This window comes from Genypterus blacodes, unplaced genomic scaffold (genome assembly GCF_046128005.1).
Source record: "Genypterus blacodes isolate CSIRO-AG114 ecotype Tasmania unplaced genomic scaffold, CSIRO-AGI_Gbla_v1 ptg000029l_1, whole genome shotgun sequence".
Lineage (NCBI taxonomy): Eukaryota > Metazoa > Chordata > Actinopteri > Ophidiiformes > Ophidiidae > Genypterus > Genypterus blacodes.
In genome coordinates this window covers 1,860,546-1,877,324 of record NW_027466842.1, presented here as the reverse complement: position 1 = coordinate 1,877,324, position 16,779 = coordinate 1,860,546, and the positions used below count along the sequence as shown (strand labels likewise).

The window sequence follows — 16,779 nt, the reverse complement described above, 5'->3', positions numbered from 1 at the left end:
GGGAGAGAGAGACCAGTGCAGTGTGTCACTACTCGTCTGATGTGGAATAACCAAGGAACAACTCTGAAGAGGAACACAAACATCCCAGAGTTTTATTTTGGATGACTACCTTTGACCTCCTGCACTTTATTTTCCACTTCCCACTGCCAAACTTCTCTCTACAATTTCTACTTGCTACTTGCTACTACTAACAGTAGTTTTTTTTTCGCTTTTCTCTCCTCGTCTCGTCCATCTTTCCCAGCTCCTCTTTCATCTGTTCTGAGAGCTCATCTATCTCTCTCTCTGCCTGCTTTTTACAGTCCTGCTGCGTCTGCCAGCGTGCAGGCTCTTAGCTGTGAGCTGCAGCTCTATGGCTGAATAAAGGGTTTGGGGGGGCTGCTGTGGTGGTTTTCACTGAGGGGGTGCAAGTTGCAGTCAGGACCAGGACAAGCAGGAGGAGGAGGAGGAGGATGGCGGTGGCTCTGGATGAGGTGTGGGGGCGTGTGAAGAATGTCTGCAAGCAGAACGGACTGCTCATCCTGTCTGTGCTGGCCGTGGTCATTGGCTGCCTCTTGGGCTTCTTCCTCAGAGGCAAGCAGCTCTCCGAGCAGGTCAGTCTGCCTGGTGATGATGATAGTGTCAGATCCTTCCTCCGTGCTGTCTCCCGCACAAGTCTCCTGCTGTGACCCCCCCATCTGCTTCTTTAAAAGAAATTGATTCTGACACCCTGACTGCTGATACTTTAGATTACCCAATTCACTGTTCCCTGCATCTGCCACTTACCTCAGCTTCCTGTGCTCCACACACACACACAAATACACACACTCAAACACACACACACACGCGAACACTATCAAATAAATTCTGTCAAATAAAAGCATCCCCTAGCTAAGAAGAAGTAAAATGTGTTCTGGATGGAACAATTGAGGAACAGATCATGCTGATCTTCATCGAACTTCACTAAATGACTGATGTAGTGCACAGAACACTATTTTGCGTTTGTCATGGGAACAAACGCAACAAAGGCCTTTGCTGAGTGTTCAAGAGCTCAGAATCCCAATAGCCTTTCAGATGGAAGGAGATTGCTGTTGAAGAGATTAGTTGTCAATCACTCACAGCGACAGATTCAACAACATTCCAGTCATGCTGACTTATATAATTCACATGAGACAGAATGGGGAGTAGAATTGAATAAATGAAATGTAGAACAAATACCTTACAGTGATGATGAGAAAGTCCATGGACCATCACTGACACTTCAGCCTTAGTTGATCATAATTTACGTGAGATTAGCTCAAATTCAAGTAGTAAAAACAAAAGTTCATGTATTTTTCAACTGATCCTGATGTGCAATAACATCAGAAAAAATTACTAGTTTAGCTGCAGTCCAATCTAAATCCCCGTCAAAGGACCTGCCAATCAATGTGGCACCAATCAATTTAGCCCCTGGCAGTGCACACACACACTCATGTGTTGTTTATCTTCAGCAGTATCTTTTCTATGCAATTTATTCTCTCCTGCCTCCAGCTCCTATCATTTCACCTAGTCTCGCTTCGAATTGCTGTTTTCTTTTTTTTCTGAAACGCTGTGGTTTTATGGTCGTTCTTCCTCCTGGGTTTGTTGTGTGGGCATGTAAAGCTCATTCCAGACATCGCAGGCTATGTGACATTGACCGATACAAATAACTTAATTTGACTTTGTGGGCAGCGTGAAAGCACATCTGCACTAATGACTGGAACAGAATGTGAACAACAACACTGCAAGCAAACATGACCTTAAATGGAAAGTGATGTCTTTGTAGTAGCGCAGTAGTGCAGTAGTGAAGAACTGACAGCAATTACAAGAAGTCACTGTGTGTACCACATGTGTGAGAAACGTATTCCTCCTTAATATGAGCGTGTTCTGAGGTGTGAGGTGAGCGTGTGCTGAAGAGTGAGGTGAAGTGGAGGTAAGACGGGTGCAGAATCTGCAGTCTCACCTCAAAGATTTTGGCAACCTGCTGTTCATACTTTCAACCTTAAATTAGGGTATTGTGTATTCTGTTGATATATTCAGTGACACAATCTACTCCTTTACCTGAGAGGGTAAAATCATCACATGGTGGTGATGAATAATTTCCGTAGCAACTGGAAGGTGATGACAGCCGAGGTTGCACCGCAGTCGGGGATACGAGGCGTGAGCATAGACTGGCAGTGTGTGTGTGTGTGTGTGTGTGTGTGTGTGTGTGTGTGTGTGTGTGTGTGTGTGTGTGTGTGTGTGTGTGTGTGTGTGTGTGTGTGTGTGTGTGTGTGTGCGTGTGCGTGTGCGTGTGCGTGTGTTGCAATTGTTAAATGAAATTTCTGGCATACACTCACAGTGATGAGAGCCGACATGTTCCGACTGCTCTCTAACTCAGAAATACGGAATGATAATTGACCCTCTGGGAAGATCTATAGCACTTCATGTCAAGTAGTTAATTTCTTCTTGCACCAAAGATTACAGCCATATCTACTTCTGCTCTGATCAGAACCGAGGAGGCTTTTCAGATGTTCGACAAAATGTCCACAAGATGTTCAGTACAAACCCTCCATTATCTCCATTAGATCAAGCTGTTATTGGAAAAGGCACTCAGACCCCAGGACCATTTTGTTCTTGGTTGAATGACTTTTTTGACAATGTGTGCCTAAACAGAAAAGAAAAAATCTTGTTTCATCCCATATATATCAGTGTTTTATTTCATTTTTAAATTGCTCTCCATACTGAACCTGACTTTGTAGAATCTAAATCTGTCATTCCTTTCTATCAACGGCTTCTATCCACACAGGCCACTCCCACTTTCTGCCATGTAAGATTTTGCCTCAAGATGTAGGATGTCTTCTCCAAGTCCCTTTAACAAAATGGTCTAATGCTGTAACCACAACATGAAAAACAGACAATACTAAGAAATGGCTCAGAATAAGACGATTTGTTTGGTGGTTGGGTTTCCATATGGTTTGTGTCGTTTACTGGTTGTAAAATACTGATTGGTCCAGCTGTTGTTTATCCACAGACATTTGTGTGTGTGTGTTTGTGTGTGTTTGTGTGTGTACAAGTGCATGTGCATGGTGTGTGTTCCGTATGAGTGGTATTCAAATGAGGGAGAATTATCAACAATTAAGGCGTTTAGGCTTTGTGGGGAAAGTGTTTCCGGCTTTCTGCCTGTATTCATAGTTGTCTGTGTTTTTGTCTCTCTGCAGGAGGTGAAATACTTCCAATTTCCTGGAGAGCTGCTAATGAGGATGTTGAAAATGCTAATTTTGCCCCTTGTAGTATCCAGGTAAGAGCCTACATGACACACATGCATGACAACCACACTCACTGTTATTTCCTTATTTTGGTGAGTGTATCCTTCAGATACCTGCTTCTGAATCCTGTTATATTAGACCTCCAAAGATGGTTCAAACAGATTCAATAAAACAAGAATAAGAGAGACTTATCAAAGGATCAACAGTGGAGTGTCCTTGGAAAAAGTATGCATGTTAAGTGTTTATTGGTCATTTATGATTGACCCTCAGCGACTTCCACTGCTTGGTCCTTAATAAGAGCTCTGACAAGCATTGGTGCATATGAATGGATATATTCTCACCCACTGTGACCTGAAAGCATAAAGATTTTAAGATCTATTTGCAAGAACATGAGGTTGGTTACAGTTAAACAAAGATGAATAGCACGCTGCTTCACTGACTGCTTATGAATTCACCCCAAGGAAACATGTTACAGCAAAATGTAATGATTTATCTTGAAATATTCTGATTTGCGCATTACAGTTTTTGTGTAAATGTAATGCTTCAACCAGGAGTAGAATCGATGTTTTAACATGTATGTGTAACAGACTGTCAACAGCCTTTAGTTGTGACATGAGGTCAGCGATGTTCAAGATGTTCAAAAATCATGCAGAGGCATCGGTGATATGCAGGCTGATTTGTGCAAGAAGATACTTAGTAAAGACTGGATGAGAGGTTAATCCTGCCTCTTCCTCTTCAGTTCAGCGAGTTTTTCGGTTATCAACATCAGACGTGTAGTGACGCACTGGTCTGTCTCTGTCTCATGCTCAAGGTCTAATCAGGTTTCTTGGCACACCTGAAGCATAAAAAACAAAACACGCAGGCAACCAGACTAAACATGGCTGTTGTGGCAGGCAGGTTTTGAGTGCAGCAGTAAACCATCATCAGTCTGTTCCTGGTGTCTGTCTGTGACTAACACTCGACAACAATGGGTAATGAAGGCAGATGACTCTCTGACTCACTCACTCTCTCTGACTCTCTCTCTGACTCTCTCTCTCTCTCTCTCTCTCTCTCTCTCTCTCTCTCTCTCTCTCTCTCTCTCTCTCTCTCTACGCTACAGGGTACAGTAGAATTAAGGGGTCAAGGGGTGAAGATCCGTCGCAGCCCTATCGACTGCATGTCCACATGTCCCTACACCCCCCTCCCCACACACACACACACACCACCACCACCTGCCCAACAGCAGAAGCAGAAACCAGATTATCCAATGAACGTGTCATGCATAATCAATGCACCCTTCTCCACTCGCTGCCTTCTTATTTCATATATTGTTTCTGTTTTGAAATTGGAATCAGACTTTTCTGATTATTACAATGTAAACTATTTAACAGATGACTAAATATTGTCGATATTGTTGAGGCCGTTGCCTGAGTGCTTCTTCAGGTCAAAGGAGATGAGAAGTCTTAGAGATATGCAGCAAACATATGGACAATCCGGCCAGTATCTTAAGTGATCAGAGCTGACAGTTGGATCGGTCATCGTGGGATGTTATTCTCGACACTATGATCGTTAACAATGCATGAACACTACTCTCCTCATTTTCTGTCAGAGCAGCAAAGTGAAGATGAATAATTGGTATAGAGAATGAACACTGCGGCACAGATCTGGGTGGGTGCGATTTAGTAATAAGGTAATGTTTTGAGAAAAGCTTTGGTTTTGCTGAAGCATTTTAGCTTTTCTTTAGAACAGGAGCTCAAAATAATGATCTTTTTGAATCTTGTTTTTGCAGGTTGATATCTAGTCCTGACCTTTGTTTAATTGTTGCCTTCCTAAAGTGCACGGTTGTGATTTAATTGGTAGGCAGATAATTGCATTTATACGGTGGGCTTAAGGATACTTGGGCTACTATTAGATATTTGTCCTGAAGCTGAATGTGTAAGAGCACAGCTTTCTCTGAAATCAATCATTGACTAAAATCATTCATTCTTTATTCCAACTGTAGTAGGACTGATGCTTTGCTTCTTGAAATCACACAATTTGATTAATAAAAGATATAAAATTATCGAGGAAAAATGAGTAATACCACCTAGAAGTGATGATAAATAATTGGATAACAGCGATGTTTCAGGCAGACTTCTTTCTTTCATGGTATCAAAGGTGGTTTCATAATCTGAGAATTAGTCACATTGTCTATTAAAATGGAGGAAATGTCTCCCTGTGCTATCTGGTATCATTGTTTGCACCACACTGAACATAGACATGAGAAGTTTAAGGTTCAAGCCAACCTACATACGCACGGTTTGTTTCTTTGTTTATAGCAGGGGTGGGGAACCTCCGGCCCGCAAGACACTCTTTCGATGACGTCTTATAAATGATTATACTGTTATTATAAATGAAATGTAGCTAAGCTAATGTCAATGAAAAGGTTAATTAGTCTGACATTCCAACACACTTTCAATCATATTAAAAATGGCTTTTATCCACAAATAAACCCGATACCAAATGTGTTCTGTTATATTGTTACACCATGAAATGATTTGCACTTGTTTGACCTCCTTGAGCTTCTTTTCGCACCTATTGTACGCAGAAAACGTTGAAAGCCAAAGGAACATGACATGTAATATCACACAATGCTGTTTATTAACATATAGATTAATGTGGGTGTAGTTGCTCGGTGCTGCTCAAGCAACAATCACACTGTCAGTTCCTCATGACATGGTTGCCAAGGCTATAAGCCCGACCTGAGGAGCCTCCTCTTTTGTATCTAAAGAAGGGATTACTGTAATGCTCCTGCTCCACAAAGGTGCAGCCAGACCCCATATGGTTCCTAAACCCTTGGGGCAGATCTTCTGTACGTGTGTGCTTCCCTCACGATCTGTGCAGCCACACATGGCTCCTGTAATCCCATGAATCAGAGAGAGATTTCTGGCCCCATCCCTCTCTCTCCCTGTCTCTATGCTTTAAATGCCAACAAGGTTTATTTGCTTGTTCTGACTTATTATTGTGGCCAAGGTCTTTTAATCCAATTTGTATTGCATGAGACAACAGTAGGAAAATAGCAATTAGTCAATAGTTTAAAAGTTCAGTGATTGAGATCTTTTGACTTTTACCAGCCAGTATTAACTCTATGTGGCATTTGTGATCTGTTTTCATGATGCAGACACATATTTTATAGTTTTCCTCCACTCTGCTCTTACCAGCCTGATTGTCATTTGATCAGCGTCTGTGCAAGATTGTGTTTTTACCATCTGCCGGTGTGTTTACATCTGTTTTGCTTCAGCTTAACAGATGTCAGTACAATAACAGATATGCTTCATCAGTTTTCTTCTTTCGCTTGCAGCTTTGCCATTACTCTTCACTTTATATAACAAGAAAAAGAAAAAAGCTCCTTTTAGTAACAAGGAGAGGTCGATACGCGTCTTACAGCTAGAAGACTTTGTTGCATGGTTGCAGACTTTCTGTGTTGTCACTTCTTTGAAGGACTGTGGTACAATCATCAGCTTTACATTATGGCTATTCAAGAATTCTTTTTCAGACTAGTCCCTCCTTTTGACTGTCTTTGATGCGTTTCAGTGGTGTGTGTTGTGTTTTCATGCAGGAGCTCTTCTAATCCTCTGACTTGCTCTGAACAGTGCAGCAAACAAACCCCTTTGTTATCAATGCCGCAGCTGAAAGGTTCGATCGTCCAATATATCCAAGGGAGCACAAAGGTGTTGATCCATCATTCTTATTCCAGTCATAGCCAAACCCTTATACCTCCCAAAAAATAAGAAAATAAAAGGTCAAGCCCTGCTGAACATGGATTAAGGAGCTTGTCTGGGCAAGGGGGCAAACTGATAGATGGAATAAGACAACCAAGCAATCCACCTTAATGTATCTGACAGGGAGATTGCAGATCACAAAGGTCACTCTGCACACCTCGGGCAATCAAAGAGGTGATAACATTGTCGTTGGCTCTAGACAGGTCCCTGCTGGACAAATTCCACACATCTGATTGGAATCTTTTGAATGCACGCAGCAATTCAAATGACAAATACGCTTTGCATTCATTTGATGGGATTGGACAAAAATTTGAAAACTAGAAGAACAAATATTTAACATTTGCTTTGGACATAAAGCAAATGGTAAGCAGCAGCCATACATACATTCACGCAGGCAATCCTTCTATAGCTTTAAGGCTTCACCATTTTCCTGGCCTTTTAGATGTCAGCCATGGCTCCACATTAAGACTGGACCTTCAAGAATGCTCAAAGCCTTAAAAGGCCTGAGTGGTTTGAAGAAATCTGTAAATACAGAGTTTGTCTGAGTCTAAACAGTAACTGACTGAAGCTATAAGCTCCTACAGGTATAGCCAACATAAAGGAGGCACATAAACGGTATGTGTGCAGACGATGGAAGGTAATCACAGGTGGTAGTCTGTAGGCATGGCAGCTGTTGTCGTTCTTAGGAGGAGACATCTTCAGCCTGGTAGAGTGCTTTCGCTAAATGAAAGTGTTTCTGATTGGGATGACGATCAATCTTTGGAACAGTTTTGGAGATTTTAACCAGAGAAACATCATCCTCTACAACAAACAGTCATCTAAAAGCACAGTGGAACGGCACTCAAAGTCCAGGCTGGCCCTTACTGACGTGCATAGCAGCATGCAGCAGCTCATTGGTTGGTGTTAAGTGCTTTACTTAGATTACTTGCAGCTTTCCAGTTGACTGTAAAAAGACTGTTGAAGAGATATACTGTGTGAATCAGTGGCCTTTGGACAAAAGCTTTTCTCGCCCTCCGCCCAATCAGTCACTACATCTATTTCAGTTCTACTTGAGATCCTGACCTTTCATTCACAAGAACAGAGAAGTCCGTTTTTATTGCATTTTTGAACACTGAGACGGTTAATATAGAATTATATTTGCTCGTTGACATCATTAAAGTCTAATTTGATAATTATGGTTCAAGATATTTAGATGGGAGTGTACTGCATTTTTTAATGTATTTTTTATTCTGCTTGTGCTCATACTAATGTGTACTAAACATGTTGCTCCAAATAAAAGTTCTGCTCTCTGTGGTGCCCAGTTCTGAATGTACAATCATGGCAGTCAGGTAACAATTGTATTCTTAATAATGCATGCTGAGATACATTACATTACATTACATTACGATCATTTTCGCTTTTATCCAAAGCGACTTACAATAAGTGTGTTCAACAAAGGTAGATAAAAGAACTTCAGGTCACAAGAAATCGTAAGCGCATTTCCTTCCTAAACCAACAGCTAAGAGCATAACTAGAGCTAGAGTAGAAGTGCAATAAGTTAGGTTTGAGATGAGATAAAGCCGCACTCAACCGGGTGCAAATAGCCTTATGTGATAATTACAATGCAATATTCTGAGCTGATAAAGTGAACATAAGCAATCCATTTAAATGCAAATGGCCTTGCTCTTTATAATTGCAGTCAGTTCTCTTTGAGCTTTGAAATTCAGTTTTCCTTTAGATTGAAGAAAGTTGCAGATGTTTTCATTAACTTTCCATAAAAAAACAATGCATAGACGAACACAAAGAAAGACAGCCTGCTTTGAGATGCTGCTTTGATGGAGTAGTTTAATCACATCTGTGGGCGCTGCAACAGTACCTTAGATAAAAGACTTGTTTGAACAAAACCGAGGTCAGCAGAAACCTTCTAACAACCAGCTCCATAGAGAAATGCTTTACTGAGTTTGATGTGGCCTGAGCAGAACCCCGACAGAACCCTGACCGGGCTTGAAATTGTTATTTAACAGCTGGATGCATCCCGCAGCCATTTTCCATCTTTCCTGTTATGTGTTTTTCATACACTGTATAAGACTAAACTCAGTCAGTCCCAGAGCCTTACCGCATTTCACCTTAAAAAACCTTGACTATAATTTTTTGTTCCCTCCTTTCTCTCTGTTAGTTTAATGTCAGGCCTGGCAGCCCTGGACGCAAAGTGCTCCAGTCGCTTGGGCATCATGACAATCTCCTACTACCTCTGGACCACATTTGTCGCCGTCGTGGTTGGTATAGTCATGGTGTACATCATCCACCCGGGTGGTGCTGCTCAGAAAGAGGACTCTGGGGATGGAAAGAAGCCAATGACGAGCTCCGCCGATGCCCTGCTGGATCTCATCCGGTAAGAGTTTGCCAGTCAGTGCACACCAAGGCCGTTGGTTAACCTTTAATCATACTAGAACAAATGTTGAATAGTTTAATATTGATTCACAGAATGTGGTTTTGTATGTATGAGACTTGTATCGACAGTGTGTATGTGTGGTGCGGCACAGAGACACGACCTGCATGGATCCACCTTACATTTGTGTCAATTTATTACCCTATTTGCCCAAACTAATCAAAAAATAGAAGAATGAAGAGCTGTAAAGAAGAATAGAGAAGGCTCTTTGTAAATCTGAGGAACCGAAATAAGTGTCGGTTAAATTAAAGTTACATTATCCTTCCTCCTCCTGTTTGTACATGTAAGATAATAAAATAACTTCTGTTGTTGCAGAGGACCCTATTAAACGCTCCATAGGACCCAAATTAAAAGCGACTGTTTGATAACTGTGATAAATCAACTCATCTCACTCACTCACTGCATGCGCACTGATCTTGATGACTGAAGTGATTCAGGTCACGGCATTAAACCTGGAGCCTCGTGAGTTTGTGGGTTATTGTGTTAAGCTAATTAGTGCAGCTGCGGATATGAACCTGCTGTGACCTGCAGGGGGATGACGAAGGAACGAGAGTAACTGTGTCACTGTGACAGAAGGTCAGTGTGCTCAAGTCAGCAGGCAGCTTGTAATGAATGACTGAACGTGCTGGGACGGCCACTCCACTCCCAGAATGGCTGATATTATAATCACTGTTAATGAACAATGACCTAACATTAACACGCAAAAAAATTTTAGACATTAAAATAAATTTTGACATTTAATGTTTTTATAATTAATATATCTTTTCATAAAAACCTGCATTTGAACGTCAACTCATGAAATCAACTGATGTGGCACAGGCGAAGCTCTCTGAGTGTGTGTGTGTGTGTGTGAGTGTGTAGGTGAGTGTGTGTGTAGGTGTGCGTGTGTGAGTGTGTACGTGTGTGTGTTACAAGGCACAGCTGTGCTTTGGATTTATCTCACAAAGCTTCTTTAAAGACCTCATCTATCATGTCGCTGTACACCGGTGCAAATGTGCTGGAGGACTATAGTCGTGTGTGTGTGTGTGTGGGGGGGGGGGGGGGAATTCGTGCCCATTGCACGAATAGACATTTAGTGTAAACCTGCGTGTTGTGTCAAATAACAGGAACACCAGTCTGCACAACATGGAGTTGAAATAGCAATTGGGATAAAAAGCCATAGTGAGGATTTTGCACATTGTTGTAGATTTTTTCCCGTTTTTTTCTAGTTCTATACTCTTTTTCTGATTGCTTTGAGCTAAATCTGACTAATGTTTTTCTTCACCCCTGACCTTTTTCAGCCTTGTTTTGCTGTTTTCCACCCACTTCCATGCACCCTGTACTTGCTTCACTTTGACCTTGTGTTCTATGTGTACATCACAATAATGGCTTTATTGCTCTTCCATTTTTGTTGTTGATGTCCATCCCCTACAGCTACTCCTGGTAGGAAGAGCACTCAACCTTCATACATTATGATACTGTTAAAGTGGGCAATAATGGCTTTCATTGAAGCCTACCACCTTTGTGCTCACCAGCTTTTAGTCTAGTAGTTTCTTTAAAAGGTCTCTGTGTCTCTGAAGAACAACAGCACCCCAACATGCTGTATTCTATTTGCGGTGTCCTTTTTTGCTCAGTGCAAAATTGATGAATTTTGGCAAAAAGCAACCAATCTTAATGGATTATGTAGAGAAAGACAGGCAGACCTTTAAAGGGGCCTCTTTGGGACAATCTGAGAGCCAGAAAGGAAGTGGATTCTGATGACGCAGATGCAGATATTGATGCATGTGTTAGGGTTTGCGAACAAAATGAAGGAAATTCAATTCAAATCTTAACTTCAAGCTAAGAGAAATCCAGCAAGAGCATCCTCAGTTGCATGATTTCTCCTCCACCACAGTATTTACTATTAAAAATCCTTGAGCACTATAGGTCTACAGCCAAGCATTGTTATGTTGTTCCCACATATACTGACCTTGCGTCACAATACTCTCACTGTGTATTCCTCCTATCTGACTCTAACTACTCTTACAATTCTCTTTCCAGAAACATGTTTCCAGCCAACTTGGTTCAAGCTACTTTCCAACAGGTAAGCATGTAAATGTAAAGAAACAAGTATAAACAAACTAAAGATCAGCAGTTTGTGCTTTTGGGGCAACAATATCACTGCTCTCTCCTCCTTTTATGAATAAACACGACAAAAATAAGTGTTAAAGTACAGCAGTATAACTGTAAAAAGCAAGTCGAAGGCCTCTATTATTCTGGATCTGGGCTTTTCAATATGCTGGGTTGTGTTTTTATCTGTGTGTGTGTGTGTTATAAAGGGGACTTAGGTGCAGAGGATGATTCCAAAACTGAAGAGTTCCACTGCAAAAACATCTTGTTTTGAACTGTGCATCCATTCTACTGATGTGTTAAAAATTAAATGATGGTTCTCAATTCTTTCTCTTTATGCCAGGAAATCCTTTTGCTTCCTGTCTAAAATGTTTGGTCTTGGTCAAGGTGGAAACTCTGATGAGAGCTGTTGTCTCCATGTTTCCTTAGTTAGAAGTGAAAACCCTTTCAAATTAAATAACCTCAAAAATCTGATAATAAATAACAAGTACACACACACACAACTTGCCAGCACCTTCTAATTTGCCTGTTCACACCCTGTTGTGAATCCGCTGTTCTGTTCTGCTTTAGCTGATGTAAGTATCTTGCTGTGCTTTGCCTCTGAAGTATCGCACCCAGAGAATCCCAGAGCTCATTCCCAAACCGACATTGGCTCAGCTTTTGGATGAGACCACCACCCGCCGGCTCTACATCTACGGCGTCCAGGACGACAACGGCACGGACATCCAGAACTTCTCCCTGGACCTCACGCCGCCGCCTGACGTCATCATGAAAACGCGTCCGGGGACCAGCGAGGGCATGAACGTTCTGGGGATTGTCATTTTCTCCGCCACTATGGGTAGGCGGCTGGTTTAGAGTTCACACACCCACACAGGAACATGCGTCATGGACATAACAATGGCTGCCTAGTGCTGTATAGTTTTATTGTCTATTAGATATTGGAAACAAACTCCTGAGTCCTACAGCAACTTTTCTTCATGAATGTGTACATATTGGATTTTGTGTGTATGGATGGATCACTTCATAAAAAGTTCACAATAGAGGAAGCTAACTGGGTATTGTGACACAGAAAATATGTGAGATTGCAAAGAAGCTGAAGGACAGAATGCCTCATATATGTGTGTGATTTGTTCGTGGAATAAACCCATGATTGCATACATATGTGTTTTCTGCTTTACAGGGATAATGTTAGGGAGAATGGGGCCCAATGGCAGCGCTTTGGTCAACTTCTGCCAGAGCTTGAACGAGGCTGTTTTGAAGATTGTTGCCATCGTCATCTGGTAAAAACTGTATCCAATATTTATTAATAATACTAATAATAAAACATTTTCTCACACCCGAGGCACTACAGTAAAATCCCATTCTTGTTATTGTTAAGAGCGTGTGAGCAAATGATGATGAACAGCTTTACCTGCCTTTAAGAAGTAATGAATAGTCCTTCCTTCCTTCCTTCCTTCCTTCCTTCCTTCCCTCCATCCTCCCGTCTCAGGTACTTCCCCTTTGGGATTGTGTTCCTGGTTGCCGGCAAGATCTTGGAGATGGACGACCCCTCATCCATGGGGAAGAAGTTGGGCTTTTACGCCATCACAGTGGTCATGGGATTGGTGCTGCACGGTCTGTTTATCCTTCCGGCCATGTACTTCTTCATCACGAAGAAGAGCCCCATAGTTTACATCAGAGGCATCCTGCAGGCCCTCCTCATCTCCTTGGCAACCTCTTCTAGGTAAATCTCCAATCTTCAGCAGTCATTTTGAATTCGTTGGCATTCAAATTCCACAAGTTTAGCGACATCACAAACACATTAAAACAAATCTCTGCCTAGTCATTATTGAGAAAATAAGTTGCTTGTGTGTATTTGCTTTCTTAATTCTTAATTTTCCCTTTTTGGATTATACCAACATACATTTTGAATTATGTTATATGTAATTACAGTAATAGATTGAAATGCACAAGATATAACTTGTTTGTACAGATTTATCTTATGGGGACCAAATTACATTGAGTGCACAGGTCTAAAAGTTTAATTATCATCCATCCATTCTCAATAGCCTCTTAATGCAGGTGGTAAGGCTTATCCTTGCATTCATTGACAGAGGGGCAGGGTACAGCCTGGCTCGCTCACCAGTCTATCAAAGGATTAAGACCAAACAATAGAGTGCCGAGGTCAACGTTAAACTGCTCGTGCTAAAATGCAGTTGGAAGGGAAAAAAGAACCTTGAAAGAAAGCACACAAGGATACATTGTGACCTTAAACTCTACATTACGATATTCATTTCTCAACAATGATAATCCTTCAGCATCACTCCTGAGTCCTTGAGGGTGTTTGTGTGTACTGTAAGTGCCTGTGTGTGTGTGTGTGTGTGTGTGTGTGTGTGTGTGTGTGTGTGTGTGTGTGTGTGTGTGTGTGTCATTCCTAACCTGCATACGTAGTAAAAACATACTAATGGGTTTGTTTGTTTTTCAGTGTTATTTACTAAGGATATGTAGTTGGTTGCAGTGAGCACATTTGCTAAAACTTAGCAACTTGAAACATATCCCTGGATGTAATTAGTGAGATTTCATGAGTTCATAAATTCATATATGTAAAATAAATCCAATTAATCCCATTTCCAATTATGTAATCTACTTCTGCTACTCTGAGCAGGCTTTGATTTAACTCATTTGAACATTTGAAAGATAAATTTTATTTGCAGTATATTCTGTCTAAATCTGCCTGGTAACAGCACTTTATTGTCTCAGTGATAGGATATTATGTGCCATTGTCTCTAATTCCTCCTGCAGCTCTGCCACTCTGCCTATTACCTTCAAGTGCCTCCTTGAAAACAACCACATCGACAGGCGCATCATACGCTTCGTGCTGCCTGTGGGTGCCACCATCAACATGGACGGCACCGCACTCTACGAAGCTGTGGCGGCCATCTTCATCGCCCAAGTGAATAACTATGAGCTGGATTTTGGCCAGATCATCACCATCAGGTGGGGATGATGCATTTGCAACTGAAAAATGTAATGGAATTTCAGTGGAAAATCTAACTGAGAGCAAAACAAAACTAAAAAGTTGGTTTCATCTGCGGTCTTGACAATTTTATAGATTTATTAGTTCATTGCAGTGAGTCCACAAGCATATTGTCTATTTACAGTGGACTCCAGAGACTTAAGACAAAACACAAACAAATTTCAGTTGGTTCAAAATGGCGCAATAATAATAAATGTTTACTGTGCAACCTGAGCTTTAATCTGATGTCACACATGAAGCTTCATTATTTGTAAAAAAAATATATGGGATTTACTCGATAAACATACTGTATATGTAAATGTCAAACAGATTAAGCAGTTCAAGAGCTTCTCAGTCTGATCTGATTCCTGATAAATCAGTGTGGATGCTCATGGGACACAGACAAACAGACGGATGGATAGACAGGCAGACAGATGAACGGACAGGCCAACTCCATGACTCTCTCATCATATATAAATAAGTCAGGTTGGGAACATGGCCTGCCTCTCCCTGTAATAATAATAAGCAGACCTCTTGTTCCCCCTGACTCCCGCACCCCTCTCACCCACTCCCTTATAATAATCACTTGGCAGAAAAACACACATGACAAGTACTACTCACCCCACTTATCCTGTCAGAATATTAAACATTTTTCACTCTCTACATCCTGTTCCTGTGCCTTTCGGCTGCCAATCACATCTGCATGCCACTCTCACCCCTACTCCCACTCTCCTCCACATACTCAGGTTCCTGTGCCAATTTGTCACCTTGCAATTGCATGTCTGAGGCCTCAGACACAGAATCTGAACCCACCTGTCATTTGTGAAAGTGTGCTTGTGTGTTTTTTTCTAAAATCAAAGTGCTGTTGCGTCACACAACACAGGCACCATTTCCCTGAATGCAGTTCTACAGCTCACTTGTATAGGAATAACAAAGATAAAATATAATTTGCCTTGCATGTCGTGCTGCGTATAATTATGATATTTACCCATTTATTCTTTTCAGCATCACAGCCACTGCAGCTAGTATCGGTGCAGCTGGCATCCCGCAAGCAGGGCTGGTAACCATGGTGATTGTGCTGACCTCTGTGGGTTTGCCAACTGATGACATCTCTCTCATTATTGCTGTTGATTGGGCTTTGTAAGTAAACTTGGCATCATAAATAACAATAATGATAAAATAATGAATAAATAACAAGATAAATATGTACATATACAGCATATTCTATTGAACCCTTCGGAATCAATCAGTTTGAAGCGAATCATGTACATTACCTCCCATTCTTAACAACCCTAGAGTCAGAAATGATTACCTGTCTTGAGAAACAACGTGTAACATCTCTTCTTTTTTGCATCAAGGGATCGATTCAGGACAATGGTCAACGTGATGGGTGATGCATTGGCCACAGGGATAATGGCTCATATCTGCAGAAAAGATTTTGTCAAAGAGGGAGAGCAGGTGAGCGTATAAAAGCACCAGATCATTGGATCCAGTGTGGTGAAGCCTTTGCTTTCAGATGCGAAAGGAATTATGACAATTATTACAATGTCTATTTGCAGAGCAGTTTAAACAGGTTTATGCAAATGGAGCTGTGTGGCACTTCCGTTTGTGAAGTGTTCACTTATCACAGCGAGCCCACCGTCCCACAGCCCAGACGAGCCAAAAATCAGAACCAGCAAGCCAGCACATAACCATTACAGTTTCATTATCTGCCACCATTAAATAGGTCTACAAACAAAAATGATAATATAAATAAACAGTATGATTTACAATTACTTGCACTTGGGCTCATGAGAAGTTGTGCTTTCCTTAAAAGCAGAGCAGAACCAGCATGTGTTAGTCTGTAACTTAACATTTGAGAGTCACCATTCTTCTCTGTCATCAGGTGCCTCTGATCTGCGAGACTAAGCCCATGATAAGCATCCAGCAGATGATGACTTACCAGAACCAGAAAAACGGCTGCTACCAGCCCCCTCCATCAGGCAGGAAGCAGGACCTCCTCTCCCCAGACGTGGCTCGCCTCATGCAGCTGGAGGAAGGGGTCCGGCCAGCGGAGAAGAAGAAGCACTCCTCACACCACAAAAGAGAGCACAGGGATAAGGACCAGTGTTCTGTAGATATGAATGGACTGGAGACTAATGTATAAAAGACACGGCCTTGCCAATTGGCTTTAGAATGTCTACAGCTGCAGGGCCTGCAGGAGTGGAAGGCAGATGGTAGAGCTGCGGTATAAGCACACACATTTTCCCTGGAGGGAGGAGAGTGGATCAATGCAGACGACTCAGG

General features: G+C 41.7%; 1 protein-coding gene across 1 annotated transcript; it reads left to right on the top strand.

The window, feature by feature from the left end:
• The first annotated feature begins 449 nt into the window (after positions 1-449).
• Positions 450-16,639, top strand: slc1a7a (solute carrier family 1 member 7a). Its single transcript, XM_076144894.1, has 11 exons — positions 450-590; positions 3,195-3,274; positions 9,138-9,353; positions 11,430-11,472; positions 12,105-12,336; positions 12,679-12,778; positions 12,988-13,221; positions 14,280-14,474; positions 15,499-15,633; positions 15,852-15,951; positions 16,379-16,639. The coding sequence occupies exons 1-11, from the start codon at positions 450-452 to the stop codon at positions 16,637-16,639; spliced, it is 1,737 nt and encodes a 578-aa protein (XP_076001009.1).
• Positions 16,640-16,779: the final 140 nt, after the last annotated feature.

Excerpts from the sequence above, each read along its gene's own strand:
- slc1a7a (XM_076144894.1), top strand. The coding sequence starts at position 450 with ATGGCGGTGGCTCTGGATGAGGTGTGGGGGCGTGTGAAGAATGTCTGC. Across the intron at positions 11,473-12,104 it reads TTCAAGCTACTTTCCAACAG|TATCGCACCCAGAGAATCCC; the intron begins GTAAGCATGTAA and ends TTGCCTCTGAAG. Across the intron at positions 15,634-15,851 it reads ATTGCTGTTGATTGGGCTTT|GGATCGATTCAGGACAATGG; the intron begins GTAAGTAAACTT and ends TTTTGCATCAAG.